Raw genomic sequence first — 19,807 nt, forward strand, 5'->3', positions numbered from 1 at the left:
TATGGCAATAGGTTCATCATATTACATGTTTGTGTAACACATTAATTGGTGAAAAGTAGGTGTACATTGTATAGCGGCATTACGTGCCGTAATGTGCACACACTGACACACCCCTTCGGGGATAAAAGGTGTCGTTGCATATACAATAGCAGATGAAAACAGGGTGATTTTATTTTTAAAGGTCTTTAATAAAATGCATAAAATATTTTATTAATTTATTTATTTCCTGTCTTCTCTAATAATATAACAGATACAATATATTCCCAAGGCGAAACAAATTTGTCTAAAACTATTTTATTTTTAGCAATTCTACATCTATTTACTAATATTACAATTACATACAATAAATACAATTTAATATGTATATTTTGATCTTATAAATATTTTAATAATATTACACACGATTTCCCTTAAGACTAGTCAGGAAGTAATTAATGTTATTAATAATTAATATTATTATTTATTTTTGAACAATTTGTTAATGTTAAAAAATATAATAATTACAAGGTTTTTGAATGTTGAACAAAGCTTTTTTTTTAATAGGATTTTTCTATTTTTTTTTCGACAGAATATCACAGCAATTAAAATTAAATTATATACAGTACTTCTTATATGTATGGTTTTGTTAATACATTTCGTTATAGGGCACATAAAATGTTAAATCGTCTAAATTTTGGTGTAAAGCTAACTTTAAAAACTAGTGGCAAACTGTTCTTGAATATTTACAATTAATTAAAAAAGAACCAAACAAAAATCGGGAATGTAGGTATTTAATGATAAATCTATTAAAAAATAATTAAATTTAATCAAAATGCACGCATTTCATTGTTTTTTTCTTTAATTAACAATAATATTTTACCAACCCTTCGTCTTTAAAATACGTTTCGAAAAATACCACAGCACTCAAAAATTTATGACAGTCTCAAGCCAATACAATACTAACAAGCAGAGGGCACCACTTTCGCTTTTTAAACGATTTTTGACATACATACGTTTTAGTGATGTTACTCGATCAGAATAATTCATATGACTTTTTTCGAAATCACAAAATCTTATCGATAACACTGACAACAAAAATTCTTTAAATAAGAATTTAAGTAAGATTGGTATTAATTATTTTTGTTTCAGTTAAGATTGGTAATAATTTTTAACCTGGTACGTAACCAGTAACGGAATACTGATAAGTAACGAAATACAAAAAAAAAGTATATTTCCCAAAAAAATCATATAAACAAATCCTTAACTTCAACACATCACTGATCGTTCACCATTTCATGTAACCCTCTCACGTTTCAAACCACAACAGTACTTTGACCATCAATTCCTAGTCAGCATAGGGTTGATCATGATGTTTGCGAGCGCGTTCCTGCGCTTGCGCCATGCGCCGGCGCCTTGTGCGTGATACTGCAGCTGACGGTACCAAGTGCGCGTGCGTGAATTTTCTTCCGCCTGTAATAAAATGGTTTAAAGATTTAATATTATTGTTTAGATTGGTTTGTCAGTCACAGTGGTTTACAAAATTATTTAAGTTGATGGAGCTAGAACTATTTTAGATTACTTATTTTAATGACGTTACTTCTTTTATCCCCGAACGAGTAGGCAGAGGTGCACATTACGGGACATATTTGGTAATAATATTACCAAATACTATTAATAGTATTTGGTAATAGGCTCGCAGCCTATTGCATGGGACTAGTAACACAAATGGTGAAAAGTGAGTAAGTATACATTGTATCAGTAAAACTGGTAAGGACACTTAAACTATAAAACACATGTAAAATAATTATAACAACTATTATGTTGAATATTGAAATTACCGTTGAACAAAGATAAAGGAATCTAATATCTACGATTAATTTACCAAAAAAAACTGTATATTTCTCACCTTAAAAATATAAGAATCCTTAGTAGTGATCTCGTGTACTTCGAAGAAATGTTCAGGTTCGTGGTCTGCGGCGACCACGCATCGGTCCAAGAACAGTGGCTCCCTCTGCAATGTGTATCTTCCCGCTTTCTCCCTCACAAGCAGAAGAGCTGCTTCTCTTACTCCACTGCGCGCGAACAAAGCTTCTCCTTCTTTCTCCCTCGCTTCTCTATCTCTTGCCTCCCGTGTCTCTCGGATCTCGTTCGTTTTGTGAGTGATCGTTGGCTGTAAATTAAATATTATTGTGTTTAATTTTATTATAATTTTCGTGAGATATACTAAATCAATTTTTATGTTATCGCCGCATCGTGTGTCACGGAATACTGCTCATGAATATGAGCCTCTAGCATGGATTGAAACTAGTCGAGTTTCTCGACAAACAGTTACGTGAGTAAACCGATAACATAATATTATTGTGTTTAATCAAACATTGCTCTACAACTATTATCATTTTTATTTTAATATATTAAATTAGCATTAAGATCGAATCTAAAACTAGATTAAATTTTCGAAAAACTTGTAGTAGATCAGTTTAGAAATAATTTTATTTTGACCAAAAATTCCACAGAACTTTTTCAACTGAAACACTAAGTTTACATCTAGAACTATCGCAAAAGTTACTCCCACATACACAGAACTTAAGCTACCATGTTCGACTAGTACCAACTCACACGAAAAAAAAAAGTCAGCAGAATAGAACTCACCTTCCCGTTAGTTACCAAAAGAGCGTTGATTGGCGTCAACTTGATGGTGCGACCTTTCCGCCAGTTGTTGTCGTTGGGCTGGGTGAACAGCAGCTTACCCTCCATTGCGAACCTTATTAACAAGAGCAGAAAGTCCAGAATTGATTATCGATGTAACTAGGATTTTATCGTTTTATTTGTCGGTAAGGTTGTGTCAATTTGGTGGATAAGGTCGATTGGGCTTCGAGTCATTTGAGACTGACTTGGTTTGTGTTATAGGTGCGTGCATATTGCACATTGCGTCTCGTTGAGGGTTATGGTTTGTATACTATAAATTTCTAGCCCAATTTAGTAGCTATATATTATCATGTCACACAAAATATCATCATGACAAAATTGTTTAAACAATATCTGTACTACAAAAGTACACGATGAGAATTAAAAATAAAATGCCAACCTCATTTTCTTAACTTTCATTTGTCACTTATCATTTTAAATTCTTACAAACTTAACAATAATAAAATTCTCCCCACTTCTAGACCTATTACAGCGACAGAACGCAACATCTAAAATTATTTCATCTCGAGTATAATTCGCTGTTGGCAACACTGCAATGTATTATGGCACATGACGTCACAACACAACATTTCATGTTCCCCAGTCGTGATAAATTCTACGCGAGCTAAAACATTAATTCCACTCGAGAATATTGCTGCTAAATAGGATAACTCGGCACTTGTCTAATTTTAATTAGCTTTCATTAGCTGCGTTTCGAGTTAATTTGTATTGAAGGTTGAAATATTTAGTAAAATTGTCTGAAGCTTAGTAGCTACCTGTATTCTAAGGTTAATGTAATCCTGTGGTTTCAGGAAGACGTCTGTAAGATGTCAGTAGAACCTTACGTTTACCACTTCTTAAGTTATAAATTCAACTGATTTTCAAATGTTAGTCTCTTTCTAATTATTTTAAGAGATTATATCCTCTATATCCGACCTAGTAAAGTTCATAATTCTATTTCAAAACAACGACACGTTATTTAAATGTATACACTATAAATATTTAAAGCCTCCACGATTTTTTGGTGAGATTATATTCTCTATATCCTTCCTAGTAAAGCACATAATTCAGATTAACACCGACACGTCATTTTATTTCATGCACTTACAATATTTAAAGCCACCACGATTTAGTACAACTATTTCTACAGCTAGCTATAACTCACAATATTATGTATTTTCAATGTAACTATAAGCCAAACTATTCAGAAACTTACAATGCAAGAACTATTAAACAACGTTCAGCTGTTTCCAAGATGTGCGCAACAAAATTGCAAAAACGGTGGGTTTAGTTTAAATGAAGTCTAATGGCACCTGAAAGTGTTTCTCAATAAACTTCGCTCAGAATGGATTTACGTGATTTTTATATCGAAACCTTACTTTAAAAATACATTATTTTAAAAACGTCAATTTAAGCATCAGGCTGAGTGAACATACTGTGGACTTTTCACTATTTTTAACTGTATTAAACGTAGATAGAAATGAAAACTAATAATCTATAGCTATACATTAGAAACAATTTCATACTCTTGCTACTACAAAGCATGTTCATTTTGCTCGATCTTATTTTAAGTATTAACTAGAAACTGTGGGTATCGATTTTTATCTTTCTATTCTGGTATTCGCGAAATAAATTAATATTGGTTCCCAGAAAGTTACGTGCGTAGAGAAACATGAGTTAAATTTCAATGAGTATGTATGTGATTATGTTTTGCGTCAGATTTTTATATAAAGTATGTTATAAAAATGCGTAATAATTTTTAATAATTTTAATTCTGTTTCCTCGAAATCACTCAAAGATTACTTATCTTAATACTTTGAATGCCGTAAAATAAAATAATAAAATATATTATGAGTGTCATAACTTTTTAATTGACATATATTTCTTAGAAAATGAGATTTCTTAGAAAATGAGCTTCAGCAAGATGAAGCATAATTCATTTACGGCGATATCATTTTCAGTTTTCCAGGAACAGTTTTCCCGTGAATTTCCGAGATTGTGTGGGTATTGGTAAACATCCCTAGCCTACATAAATGATGGATTCATACACTGAAAACATTGATTGCTTTTTTGTTAGTCATTAAAAAGTGAAATCACATCGTTCATTTTGGGAGAAATTTGAATTTGACAACGAAAGTGTAACAACCAATCATGATACAAAAAAAGCGTTGTCATTTTGTTACCGGCGCTGTTTGAACAATAATAATGAGAAAACATTGATTTTTAAAAGCATTCTTTCACTAACTAAAATGCTTAAAAAATGTAGGTAATGAACGAGCATCAACAATTCTAGTCATTCTATTTATAGTCCATTAAAAATATATGACAGTCTATAAAAAACCAAATCTATAGTTTTCCAAGTTATTATTTTAAGTACAATTTTCTTAATCTACTTAAAACCGTGTTTTAAACCTTTTACACTTATAATTACATGTATTTGTGAAAGTCTTGAGCCGTAAAAAGCCCTTTTGAATAGCACTTGTAACTGTTAGTGCCACTAAAGCAACGATTATCAACTTTATGGTTCAAGTAATAAGAGGCAACGTATTTTGCATAGTAAAAATGTGAAGGGAAATGGTTATATTTAATAGTGCCATTAGGATATTGTCATCAAAACGTGGTAAATGCTGCTAATGTTATGCTCAATAACGCTTTCATAATAAAATCCAAAACAATGAACTTTATAGACACACTTAAGTACAAATGCAAATACTGCACCTATTTGCTATACGAATGGTATGTGAGTCTATCAACTATCTTCATTAGTATCTACGTCTGTAACTTAGACCATTGGTAAGGAAACTGCGTCCCGCATTGGATCTGTAATGGTATCATTTGTACCATCCACCAATAGTACTAAATGTGCCAACGCTACAATTTGGCGAAACATCTCCAATTATACAAAGAGCTAAGGCTAATGTTTATCTTTATGAAAAAGATTTCCCTGGAAATATTTGACATTTGCTAAAACATTTCTAGATGCTTTCATTGTTACGTAATGTAAGTGGCAGTTCAAGAAAACGTTGGGCAATTTAAATCTCATAAAATATGGACGCGTAATCTCGACATTGTAATGACATCGTGTGATAGACGAAATTTTTAGGTGAAAAAGTCATTTTGCTAATATCTCTATTATTTGTGTCTTTGGAAATACGATTCAAAATCGCATCATTGTCTTGTCAGTTTGTTATGAAACATGCCACCCACCTGGCGTCATCATGATTCCAGTCCAGAACATCGACAGCCATTTTCCTCAACTTAATATCGGCCACATGTAAGTCATGCGCAGTTCTTCGTGCAGCTGCGAGTCGTCTCCACAGAGGTACGTCTCTCGCTGCAGCAGCTGCGGCCGCGGCAGCTGCGTTGATTTCTTCGAGTCTGCATTCCACGCAGCGTTGCGCAGACTTTACGTCTTCTCGTTCGGTGGCGCACGCGGCTGTGGCGCGATACAGCCGAGAGAGAAGGAGGGGATATTTTGTCACGCGTTGTACTGGCACCTGGAATTACCAGAATAAATGTATTTATGAAAATTTATGAATGAGTATAGGAAACAAAACTTTAATGGTAGAACGTTACTTTACCATGAGAAATGAGTTTAGATTCATTCTCCTCAAAACGGCGTTTTCCATCTGCGAGACGCGTAAGAATATCCTCAGAAGTTCCTTCTCCTTCTCGAGACCAGCCAGCAGAAGGGCAGCACCAGCTTGCTTTACGCAATACGACTGGAACGCTGTCAGCATGCCTGAACACTCCAGCAGGATTTTTCCAACGTTCACAGTCAAGAGATCCTGGAAAAGTGGAATAAAAATTAGACAGTTTTAAAATGAACAATTAAAAAGTGTATATATGTTTAATGCAATTGGCAATTGTGATTAAGTTTGAGCATACCTCATCGCCTTGTTCAATAGCTATTTCAAGTCCATCCCTTAACTTCTCAGAAAGGACTTGGTTATTCTCAATTAGCTCTTCGACATTCAAGAAAATAGCACTTAGTTGTTCTTGATTGAGCAGACCAGCCACCAGCATAGGTTTGTAAAACTCTTCAAGAATGATTTGTAAATCTCTGCCATACTTCTCTTCAGTTTCCACTATTTCTGTGATAATTTCCTTTCTTTCTGCCCTTTTCTTAGCACATTTTCGGCACACTAAGGGAGCGTATATTGCACCTGGAACATTAACATAAATAAATATTAGGGACATTGCACATTAAAATTATTAATTTGTATGATAAATAGACCTTTACATACCTTGTTCTGTAATTTGTGTTTCCACAGCACTATCACAATCTTCACAAAGATGTATAGGCGTATCTTTGTCACTAATTATATTGCACGGAGACGTTTTACCTTGAAGTCTACTTCTTGAAGACTTACTCGTCTCCGAACCAACGCCAGAATCGTTCCTTTCGATTTCTGCGGACGTTTTCTTGCACACGAGGGCTTTTTCTAACGTCTCATGGTTGATGATAAGCGAATTATCTTCACTTGAATCTGATGCGTTAGATAACTGGCTGGTGTTACTACTTAGATGTGTGTCAATTATTTCACTATTATTTATTTTGTCTTTTGATTCCTCAATCATATTCGAAGACTCATTATGAGTAGCGTAACTAGTTATGTATGTTTCCTCATCATCAATACCTCTCTCCTTAGCATCCACCAAGTAAGATAAAATATCGTACTTCGATGCTCCTTCAAATATTGAACGTGATCCACTTCGTTTCTCGTCATCTAGTATCATTAGAGAATTTGGAGGCGGGTTTACGGGCAATGGCGGTGGCATATCTCCAATCTCTTCGTATATAGGATCACTGTTCAAACGAATCGATTCGTAATGATGGTCATCGTCGGTATTATTGGATATTTCAATATCACACAACGCGGCGTCGACCAACATTTGATAAAATTTCGATCTCGTTGAATTCGTATCGTCTTCAGTAGACAACTCACTCGCTGAAGCATTATAGCAGTCTGACATTGGCTCGAGATCAGAAAAAACTCCCATAGCACCGCTCTCGTACTCCATACTTTCATAGGGAGCAGAGCAGCTATTATCTTCATTCTCTTGGCAGACGGAAGAGTCGATCATATTTTGTTTATTCGACGCATCGTCTTTGGCACTATTCTCATTCTTTGGTTTCACTTCTTCTTTCTTCTCTCCTTCCTTCGCACTCTCTTCTTTCAAATTCTTTAATGAACTTTCTATAAGCTTTTCTATAGTCATTTCACTGCTGTCTGTCCCTTCTGAGTTCTTAGTTTCTTGGAGTTTTATTAAAGAGTTCTCTATTAATTTTTTAACCAGATCTGAATCCAAACCTTCGGCAAGATGAGCAAAGAAAGGATCATCAAAAAGTTTTGTGACAAAATTACCGTTATTTGGCTCAATTGTTTGTTGGCAATCAGAATAATTTTTATCGTCTTGTTTACCACAGACGTGTGGAATCAAATTTCTTCTAACAGCTTCGACGGGGTCGTTAAGAATTGAAGATAGATCATTTGATGTGTTCTGATCTCTAGAGCTGTACGAGCCATCTTTATTTTTATCAGCGTAATATTCTTCGTACGTGTTCGCTTCTAAATTCTTTTCAGGTTGTTGGGAAAGTACAGCACCTATGTAAATTTGACTTTTAGATTTCTTTACTTCTTTTTGTGGAGTTCCAACACTAATTGTAACGGTGGTTCCAGTTTGATAGGTATTACACGTATTTCCATACTCATCATTGACAACAACTGAAGACAAATAAATGGGTGTATCACTGCTCACATTCATAGTTGAATAGCACTCGTTTCCATTTATTTGAATGGAGGTCTTTCTGGGTTCATTTTCTGATGATCGCAGTATGCCTGAAGCAGTTTTCGGTTCATCGGTATCAGAATCAAATTGTTTTACACGTAGAATAGTTTTTTGCTCGTAATCATTAGCATCTGACCATTCGTCACTGGTGGAGCTTGAGGAGTTGTTACGAACAAAGCGTGTTTTGACGTAGTTATGCTTCTTTGATTTAGTTCGTTCCTTTGACTTGAGCCGAGGTGGCGGTTCAGGTGACTCCGATATTCCTCGACGTAAATTAGTCAAAATAGTTCTTGTTATTTCGCTGCTGTCGCTGAGATTTCCAATATCAATGTTGTCATTGTAATGATTGTTCAACGTTGGCATAGTAACTTCTTCATTCGCCTCTGGTTGACTAAAAACGTATTGATTTGTGCTGCACATTTCGTTTTCTACTACGGATGTTAGGAACACTTGGCTTGTGTGTCCATGTTTACTTCTTGGTCGCAATGCCATCGTATCTAAGAACTTCGGTGGATCTATTGATATAGTCGATGGGATACGTTCAGATTCTGATCGACGTAGTGCAGGTATTCTGGGAATGTTGTTATCTGGAAACAAAAAATAAACTTTAACATCATCACATACGTCACTTACATTCACATTAACAAAATATAAAATCTTACCTTCTTTATTTACATTATTAACAACTTCAACACTGATCGCTTCTGGTTTAGATACCGTAGCTGTAATTGTCTCTGTAGTGTCTTCGACCGCGGTGTCGATTATATTATTTTCCAGCTGCACATTGTCAAATTTTTCATCACCATTTGTTGTTATAGTTTGGGTTATCAACTCTGTCAATTTTTCACAAGATTCATCCAAACTACGGCTTACAATGTCTCCTTCGGCTACCACATCTTCTTCAGTATCTATGCTAGAGCTCAAAACTTCGGCGGGAACTTCTTTCGAGGTAACCGGTTCAAGGTTAAGTTCAGCAGTATAGATTTCTGTGGTTTCTTCCTTTTCAACCAGAAATTGGACACGCTTTCTACCCAGTATATTTTGAGGATTAATAGACACCTTATCTTTAGGTTTTGGTAGATAAAACAGAGACGAGTTTACTCTTTTATTCTCCATCTCATTTGATGATTCAGATTTTGTAGTCGATTCAATGGTATCGTAATTTCTTGGCTTTTTCAGAATAGATTTTATAGTATCAGTATTGTGATTCTTAAGCTTAGAGTTACGTGAGTAACTGTCAAGTTTTCTGTTAGTTCTTTCCGTCAATCTCTGATTATCACTCTCACTGTCATCATCAGTTTTATTATTCCTCATTCGTCTCGGTGGTCGCTTCGGGGAGACACTTTTTTGTTTTGCACGGTTTGATGTAGGGATACTTAATATTTTCTTACTCGAACTCTTACTAATAGACACTGTTTTCTTATTTTCATTTTTAATATTTGGCAATGACAAAGTCGGGGATGTGTCTTGAGATTTTAATTCATAGGATTTGAGATCATAATCAACGGGATCATATACTGAGGCGTCATCTATTTTACTCGATTTAGACTCGTCAGAGATTCTTATTCTTTGACCACCAATGGCTTTTACATTGGAATCTGATTTAGACTTGCCTGAAGAGCTCAAGTTTTTACTTTTCATGGATTCTTGGAAAACGTGTCCAAAATCATCGTCAAACTCAATTTCTACTAATGATTTTGAATTACCGTTTGATTTTACCAAGTCATAAGGATTGATGTCACAAGACAATATTGACTTCTTGGAGTCAGTACTTGTGTTGGCATCTTCTTCAACCCATATCTCATTTACTCGACTAACAGATTTACTTCGATTCTTACGAAGTGTCTCTGGGCTGGTTGGTTTCTTAGTTTTCACTCTACAAGGGCTTATACTTTTGGCCCGCAACCGCGTTGTTGAAAACTGGCTTCCTATACGAGCTTCATGTGGAGGTGCCAATCTGTTTCTTCTCATCAAATCATATGGATCGGTATCTCCATTAGACTTAAGTATTGTCGGTCGTGACTTCGATCCTTGTACTCTTACTGTCCCAGCTCTCAGCAAGCCAGAGTCACGACTGACTTGAGGACCTCTAACCGTGCCCCCGACCAACAACTGTGGGCTATCAGCTATAGTTAATGGCAAACGAGATCCCTTGCATTTCTTACAAATACTGACTTTGGTTGAGCTGGTTTTCTTTGTACCGTTCAGGTACTCAGGACAGGAACATAGTATGACAGCATAGTTGTGTGGTGTAGGTTTTTGAGGTGTGCTTATAAGGACAGGACCAGAGACTTCTGGGTAAGCAGAGAAGACGCTGGGTCGTATAGGTGGGGTTTGGGTCCTTACGGACCCATAAAGCCAGGTCTCAGCATACTTCATTGATTTAGATAGCGCTGAACCTCCTGGCCCACTGATAGTTCCGTACATGTACGGGCTTTCTGGAGATTTTTCTGATGTCTTGGAGCTTCCTGATGTGTTCAACTTCAGCTTCGATGACCATTTCTTCGGCCGCGTGTTTTCTGTCGTGTCATATATCTGTAACAACAAGAAGACAGCATCGTTAGACAAATGAATTTATTACTCAACATAGAAATAATCACATTTATATCCACTTAAGAGATTTCTATACCACTTATCTGACAGGAATTGGTACAAGAGCGCAATCAAAACAAAATGAGATATATCTACACCGGTGTACCATAAAATACTTGAATGAGAATAGAACTGGAAATAGACGAACACAATGGAAACAAAATGTCAAGTCCCACTCCACGAACGGGCCTACGAATAATTGTTATAGTAGCTTGTTCAAAACGATGTTTTACAACGAAACCATTCAAATGTAGGTCCAGTAAATGTGAATGAATAATAAATAATACAAATAGATTAGCTACGGCCATTTCATAGTCATTTGTTCATTTTGTATTCGAGTATTGAAAGGCTATTTTTGAATGATTTGTTTTTGATTATTTGTGGATTGTATATGTATGAGTATTTTAATATAAGGATTATCATAATTTAACTCTCTATAAAGCTGTAATTTGAAGTTCAGAAAATCGCTTGTTACATTTTTGTCTACGTATTTTTTTTAAGTCGTGAAATAAACAAATAATATGACCTTTATTTTCGTAAAACATTCCCCAATAAAATATCACTAGTTCTATTTATTCAATCCCGATTATCTATAGGCTTAACAAAATCCACTAGCTCAGTAAGCACGTTCACAAAACTTGGGCTCATAAATATTGTCTTCATCCAAAGGCATTTTGTTTACTAACTCGACAAAGCTGAGAGCTTTTTCATGCAAATATTTTTAGCCTATTTACGTAGTCGAATCGATACTTGACAGTTCAAGTCTGTTATAAAACCATTAAAATTTGTTATTGTAACTTTGTAAGCAAGCTGAAAATATTTATAATTCTTTTGTAAAATAAGGATTACTTGAATTGTTGGATTTGTTGTGATGAACGAAGAAATGTGATTTTGAGATCGATTACTGGTTGTTATAGCATTAATTTTCATCTTTTAACACAACACAACTTTTCTACCCTAAATTATTATGTGTTCCCAAATTAACAGCAACCAAGAATGGGTTAAACATATTATCCATCAAAATATTACTCTAATATCAATATTCTTATATTCTTCTTCAAACTAATACTCCTACTATATGTATTTTTACAGTATACACATCTTCATTCAATATCTTTATTTATCGTATAAACAAAACAATGATTATTTCTCGAAACAAACAAAGCTTAACTACGTACAGACATCTACTACATTGTTGCCCTATTGCTTCATAGAAACCTCTAACCTATACCTGCTATTAGCCCCCTTAATATACTATTGCCAAAGCCTTCACATTCTTCATTTTAAAGTCCAATAGAAAGCAAGCCTTCAGCATTTAGAACAGAAACAATTGTCTCTTTACTGCTACTACTAAAAGTACTGCGAGATCTAGATAGCCTTCTCTGTGGTATTGATCAGTTAAAAACAGGGCTCTACTTAGAAAGGCCTGTGTTTCTTGTTGTTTGGTTTAAACTAGACTGGCTCGTTGAGTTGTTAAATTACCAGCTGGCGTAAATGCTTATTTAGTCTTTTTTTGTTTTTAGAAATTCATGAAAATTTTTAGTAGTAAGATAATGTTAAATTTGTGGGTCTAAGACTCGACTGAATTAACAAAAAAAAGTATACTCCAAAAATAAACATTACTACATTCAAACAAACTTCGGAAGCTAACCTAATTAAAACGTTTTCCAAAATCAAATGTTAATTAACAAAAAAAATCTCTACCCATTCATTGAGGAGGATGTTTTCATTACTTGTTTAAATGACTCGATGTTTCCAAAAGGTTAATTGCCCACTTTAAGTTTAGTAAGACGGATTTGTTGTTACGTTTTGAATACTCATTCTGTTTTCAGCTTTCTTGTTAAAACATTGTTTTCCATTTTGTTTGTTTTTCGTTATTTCTTGATCTGAAATTGTTCGGTCAGTGATTTGCGTAATTTGGCCTAGTTTCTTATTTTGTCTCTGTTTAGTTGCTAATCATTGCTTATTTTTTATGAGATAGGGATTAAAAATAAAGAATGAATGAAACGTTGCTAATATTTTTGCACTGTTTTCACACTTTCTTTCACAGAGTTCTTACTTACGTTTATAGAAAAGAAAAATTTTGCTATCGATATTATTATTTAGGTAGGTGCTCTATTTATCATCTACCAACCACTTTGCAGATATCTTCACTCCACCTAGCTCGACACTATATACAAAACCTCACGCCAATTCCTACGAATCTTACATACTTACCTCTATACGCTTCATAAACATAGCTGAAGAGTGTGGAAGTTTATCTAGCCTCATTGCTTACAATTTTTCTCTTGTTTAACAACACAAAAATTTCAATGCAATTAAATAAAGCTTACTTTTAATTTTAGCAGAAAATCCTGCATAGAGTAAGCAGTGTATTATTCAAATAGTGTTTAACGCAAAACATTTTCCGCATATGCTCGGCTTCAACTTAAAACGATTTCCATCTGTTTCGCGTTCCACAAAGAAGTTTCGTGTTATTTTTGATGTCGAGAAAACTAAAAACGGTTTTCAAAGATAGCTTTTGCGCAAAATTCCTTTCGGAAATTTTTCCGTATTTTCTCCCTTCAAATAACGTAAGTCTGCAAATTCAATTTTTCGTTGAACAAAAAACTGGTTTTGAATACGAATGTACTTAACATTCGCCTTGCCTTTTGCCTCTGACTTGAAGCAAGTGAGTGGGATCCTTAGGAGACTGCGTTCTAGAAAACTCACGAATTCTTAGGATAATTAGAATCAGCACTCCTTTATGTACTTTTAGGAAAATGAATTCTAGGAAACTTCATTTTAGACGTTTTGTTCCTATTACGCGTACATTATTCAGTTTCTGAGTTTTTGTAGCTTTACTTAACTATTCTAATGAAATTGAGTACGAAAGACAAAAAAGTAAGGAGGTAAGTAAATTCATTTATTCGGTTTGATTGAAAACAACTCTAGATAAAGTAATTTAGTTTTTATGGCCTACATAATTGATACTATTCAATTTCCTGTATAGGACTTAATGGCAGTCGCAGAGAGCTACTGTCATTTCCACAATTTTAGAGAAATATAAAATAAACGGTTTAAGCTACACAAAGAAAGGCAACAATTTTCATAATGTAAGTCGCTACACTGTACAAAATACACACCTAAAATAATTTCAAAGAACTGACAAGATTAAGCCAACTAGCGCTCCAAATTAGGGTATCCACGCTTTCGGCTCACAAACCCGATTGTCTACTCCTAATTACGAGTGCCGAGCTAAGCCGGCGCGTGCTTTGTGGGGTGACCACATGGGACATTGTCCTCGGACAGTTAGATTACCGTCAGCTTTTGATTAGCCAATTTCATGCATTGACATATTAAAGGACATAACATGGGTTTTCCTATTATGGGACATCTGTTCGTTTAACGGATTTCAACGGTACGTGATTGTCACTAAGTACCTTTGTTAGGCTACGCTTAGTGCTATATTCGGTGAAAAGGTTCTTATTGAATTTCGGTTAATAGCTATTATTACGATACATGAAAGTCAAAGAGTTTTTAGAATTGTGTGTATAAGAAATACGGATGTTTTATTACTAGTTTCTGCCAACGGCTTCGTCCGCGATTCCGTGGGATAAAAAGTATCCTATCACCCAAGTCATCTTATATTCTGTCTGTATACCTAATTTCATCAAAAACCGTTCAGTAGTTTCAGCATGATTGACGGACAAATCCAACAAACTAACTTTCACATTTATATTATTATAGTGTGAAGAATTATTTTAGAACTAAATTGAACTTTATTCAAAATTGTCAGCTGAACAATTATTATTTACACATTTATAGATATAATTTTAAAATTCAGTTGCACAATTATACGGTACAGTAAACACCATAACTTTTGAAATGCAAGCCAAAATACCCATGAACTTCCTCCAGCAACCCGCCTTTTGCCTGTCAACTGACGTAATGGGGTCCACATCACTTACTTCCAAAGGGGTCTCGGGTTATCGTAAACAACCTATATATTGTTAATCTGAATACTGCAGTTAGGAGCTCCGTGGTTTTCAATTTACTATAACAAAGGCCTACACGGATACTGGCACGATTTGAATAATCGATCGACGGTATCGCGTGGTTGCAACATAGATAGGTTATCAAGTTTAGCCATTTTAGTGCAGCTATGGAAGATGCTTTGATAAGTGGTGGTTTGTAATGAATTCGGACGTAGGTAACCTTCGGAGATTGGATCGTGTTGCTTGATATGGTTAAGGGCTTGGATCTTGTTGAATATTTTCGTGGCTTGTTGTTGAAAAGCTGACTGACTAAAAAGTTGACTTACAGTCATTTTAAATTAAACAGCATAAAAATATAATTATAGAATCGCGTGCTGTTTTATCAAAATTTTACTAAATTAAATGTGCATTAAATCAATTCAATTGTTTTTTTATACACTATACCACGCGCTTGAGTTTTCTCCTGTATCGTAAGTGCGTTTACAAACATACAAGTTCACATATATATACAATATGACACCCAGACCCGAAACAACAATCTGTGGATTCTACAAAGTGTTGCTCCGTGCGTGAATCGAACCCGCTACACGCTTCTGGGCAGCCGGTTGCCCAGCCATCGTGCAGACACTTATTATCGTAATTAAAGTTTTTTTTTCAACAACCTAAACAAATTAATAACAAGCGAATTCCGCCCTTTCACTACAAACAATACATAATAAACATAGTGTATAAATACTACAAAAGTTTCGCAAAACGTTTAACGAAAGTCTGCATTCGGTATTAAGGTGCGTTTGCGCAAGCGACAGTCACGATCAATTACTTATTGTTCGAGTAAGAGAACTGTGTAACTGCTTGTCTGGCTTTCTAAGTACAGTAATAAAATAAACGAAATATTATGTAGTTAAACATAAGTTTTAATATACTCGAAATTGGTAATGAACAAATTTGAAAAATTTAATATTATAGACTAGATGTTTGATCTGCTAGAAGTATACTTAAAATTTCTTGAAAAAGAAGATTTCACTATAATAATCCTGTTTCCGAACCCTTTGATAGATTACAATTTCCTTCCACCGACCCTCCGATTGTCTCTCCCTGCCGAGGTTTTCCCAAAAGTGACATATAGGTTTCATCCAGAAAGGAGTACACTACACAATATTTTATAAGATAGACTGCCTCGTTGGCCGAGTGGTTGCAAGTGCGACTGCCGGACAAGGGGTCTCGGGTTCGATTCCCGGGTCGGGAATACTGGGCTTTTTTCGGTTTTTCGAAATTTTCTCAGGGAGTCTGGAAATGTGCCCGATATGGCAATAGGCTCACCACCTATCACATGGGACTTGCAACATAAATTGTGAAAAGTGGGTGGACACAGTGGCATTACGTGCCATAATGTGCACCTCTGTCTACCCCTTCGGGGATTAAAGGCACATACTTTATTCCAAAAACAGAAACATCATCATAGAAAATCTACACAATTACCCACACATTGTAACTAATAATATTAATTCTTACACAATTGTGGCTTGTAATTCAAAACGAATGAGATCGAGTGACAGTTGTACTGACATCTAATACTTGGCCTTCCTACGCAACCTAGTTAGTTAGGGAGAGACCTAACACCGGCCGGTGTTGGTTACAGAACAACGATACTCATTTGTTACTGGGAATGAGGATTTTATTCAAAGAATTTTGTCTGTTAAGTTTTTGAAGAGTTTTTGTTGTTAAAAAATAACGTCGCCCCACACTAGGATTTTCTCCTAAGCCGTGGGTGCGTTTATAAATATACAAGTACACTTACATATGACACCTAGAGCCAAAACAACAATTTGTGGATCATACAAAGAGTTGCTCCGTGCGGAAAATTAAGCTATACGTTGCGTGGCAGCCGATTGCTCAGCCACCGCGCTAGCCGTGCAGTCCTGCAACCCCTTTTGTAAAGTAGACCCACTGTCCAGCAATATTGCTATCAAGATAATTATCTATATTACCAAATCTCACCATTACCAATTTATTTCAATATCTCACACATCTACTTGCAGAATACAAATTCCATTCTTCACCGGAGGTTCAATTACCAATTTATCTCCTAATAATCTTCCCAATCCCCGATTCCCCATAAATCCTTAAATACTTAACCCCCAAAAGGCCGGCTACGCACTTGCAACGCCTCTGGTGTTTCGGGTGTCCATAGGCAGCGGTGATTGCTTATCATCAGGTGATCCGTCGGCTCGTTTACCGGCTTATACTATAAAAAAATCTTTATTCAAAAAAGTTATAACAGCAAAATTAGCCATTTTCATTAGCAAATAACTTCGGAAACAGTTAACCAATTTCTGCCCGATTCTCACTTCGTATGTAACATTTTCGTAGTCATTAATTACTGCCCACATAACATTATTTCCCAAGTTCCAATGTAAGAAAGTTATGGTAATAAAACTTTTAATTATGTTCATGGTTCGCCTCAAATTAATATAGTATCGAATAACACGATAGCAACTCGTTAATAGGATTGGTAAACGAAAAAATATTGCGAATATGTGACGAAGTTTCGTGTGTAACGTTCCGTAGTTATATTATTTTGTGGTTTAACCAGCTTATTATAGCAATCAATACTTTTTCTTGTGATTAAGGAATACAGGAATATCTCAAATTCAATGGCAATACAAATACCATTATATAAAAATAATTAATTAATTAATTCATAGATTTATTTAAATGTCTACATTATTTTGGATACTAGCTTCATTCAGCGGCTTTGCCTGCGTTCCCGTATAATAAAAATTATACTATCACTTAAGTCAGCTCATACCTTGTCTGTAAGTATACCAAATTTCATCAAAATCTGTTCAGTAGTTTCAGCGTAATTGATGGAGAAACATCCAGACAAACAAACTTTCTGATACGTGTATAATATCAGTGTGATAGTTTGATGTTAATAAGTATTAGAGGAAAATTAAAAGCGACGTCCTAAAAATAGCAGAAACTTGGCTCTCAACGGTTTGTTTACGGGACCCTTAAAAAAGAATCCAATTATTTACCTTAGAAAAATATTTGAACGGGTATAATAAAAAGAATCGGTATTTTTTACAAATTTTAACGTGAACCTCATCGATAAATCGGAAGGATCAAAAGATGTATGAAAGGAAAACGGATTTTATGCTCAATATCTACGGTTTTCCCCGAAGATTTTCTGGAAAACGTTTGAGTAATTATTGACAAACCTTCCTTTTATAAATAACGGGTTTTCTTGAAAATAAAATCAAAGTTTTTAAACGACTTTAAAAAGGAGATGAAAATAGGAGGTTCTCAGTTTGACCTTTATGCATTGTATGTTTGTGCGCGATTATTTTGCGTTTGGATTAACCGATTTTGATACGGTTTTCAACATAGTATTTTTTGGACTAAGAAGAAGGGTTTGGATGATTTCCATCCCTTAAAAAATGTAACGTTGAACACAGTTTGGTAAGAAAACGATAATAATATCATGTAATTACCTAGGCATTTACGCTCACACAACAAAATATCAATTATACCAACTTTGTAAAGATAACTTGTAAAGATATTCACAAAGAAAATGTATCGATATTTTTGTTTGCAACTCGATAACGTGTTCGGTGAAGTTTTGTTAAAAGGCTACCCGATGCGTGTGTGAACCGATGTCTGGTGGGAGGTTCGTTGGGTAGTTTGTAAAGTTACTAGTAGTTAGTGGAGTGATTTTCACAGGTTTTAAGAAATTTTAAGCTGGTAGGTAGTAGTCTATATTAAACTCCAGATACCTTACTATCTTTACACACAAAAATCATACCATAAAATCACTATATCACGGGCTACGTGAGAATCAAAAACAAACTAAAATATGACATATAATTAAGTCTTTCACTGCCAATAGAAAACTGTTGAAAGCAAATCCTCCGCTAACGTCGGTCACCGGTGACCACCAAGGCGTTCAATGTGTTAAAGGTAAATATATTTTTTTCGAAATTGTCGCATCTTTCAAAGCCATGGTTATTAATGATATCATTGCTATCAACGTTGTATTTAATAGATAAAGTTCATCAGTAACCTATATCACACTACCCCACTCATAAAAAGTGTATAAGGGTAAAACCGCAGGGCAATGCTAGTGGCTTAAATAAAAAATGGCGGAGTGCAGCCGCGAACACGATACGAGTGCACAAACCGGTTGACACTATCTATAAGGTTACAGTAACACGAAGCCGGGAAATCGCATTCGAAAGTAAAGGGAATGAGACTGGAAATTATGCTTTGTTTATTTATAGACAAGTACTAGTTTCGATTGCATGCCCATTGTCCGGTCCACGCCTTTTGTTTTGATACCGTTTTATTTTAAATGTTGGTATTTTTTGAAAAGTGCTCGGGTTTTATTTGGGTGCTTGTATTAATGTTTGTAGAAAACTGTAAAAGGGTAACGATGCACTTGATACTTCTCTGCAATGGATTGTTTGCATAGACCAGAAAACAGAAAACTAGCAGACAGATCACCCAATTGTAAGCAATAGACGCCGCCCATGGAAGCCCGCAACATCAGGGGAGTTACAATTGCGTTGTCGGCCTTTTAGGGGTTAGCAATTTGTGGGTTGGCGACAATTTGTAATCTGTATTCTGTACAGATCTTTATAATATATCTTCTGATAAATTAAAAGTTCTTTCCTGCCATAAAGGGCGATAAAATAATTGCCTTCATATCTTAATCAGTCAATCACGACACTCCCCTATATAATTAATTCAAATTAACCGATTAGAAATGTTTTACCGTTTCC

The 19,807-nt window shown here is 35.1% G+C and overlaps 1 protein-coding gene across 2 annotated transcripts in view; it reads right to left on the reverse strand.

The window, feature by feature from the left end:
- Positions 1–203: 203 nt before the first annotated feature.
- LOC118272345 (uncharacterized) overlaps positions 204–19,807 on the reverse strand; it is a 157,673-nt gene continuing 138,069 nt past the window's right edge. The window contains exons 4-11 of one of the 2 annotated variants that reach the window (XM_035588751.2): positions 9,120–10,992; positions 6,912–9,044; positions 6,553–6,830; positions 6,246–6,452; positions 5,872–6,161; positions 2,629–2,740; positions 1,886–2,149; positions 204–1,449 (exon numbers count right to left, since the gene is read on the reverse strand). In XM_035588751.2, coding sequence (XP_035444644.1) covers positions 1,318–1,449; positions 1,886–2,149; positions 2,629–2,740; positions 5,872–6,161; positions 6,246–6,452; positions 6,553–6,830; positions 6,912–9,044; positions 9,120–10,992 — 5,289 coding nt within the window. In that variant the 3' untranslated portion in view covers positions 204–1,317. Of the gene's footprint in view, positions 1,450–1,885; positions 2,150–2,628; positions 2,741–5,871; positions 6,162–6,245; positions 6,453–6,552; positions 6,831–6,911; positions 10,993–19,807 lie in introns of both variants that reach the window. The other variant, XM_050707936.1, reaches the window with a different exon arrangement.

Source organism: Spodoptera frugiperda, chromosome 4, assembly GCF_023101765.2.
Source record: "Spodoptera frugiperda isolate SF20-4 chromosome 4, AGI-APGP_CSIRO_Sfru_2.0, whole genome shotgun sequence".
Taxonomy (NCBI): Eukaryota; Metazoa; Arthropoda; class Insecta; order Lepidoptera; family Noctuidae; genus Spodoptera; species Spodoptera frugiperda.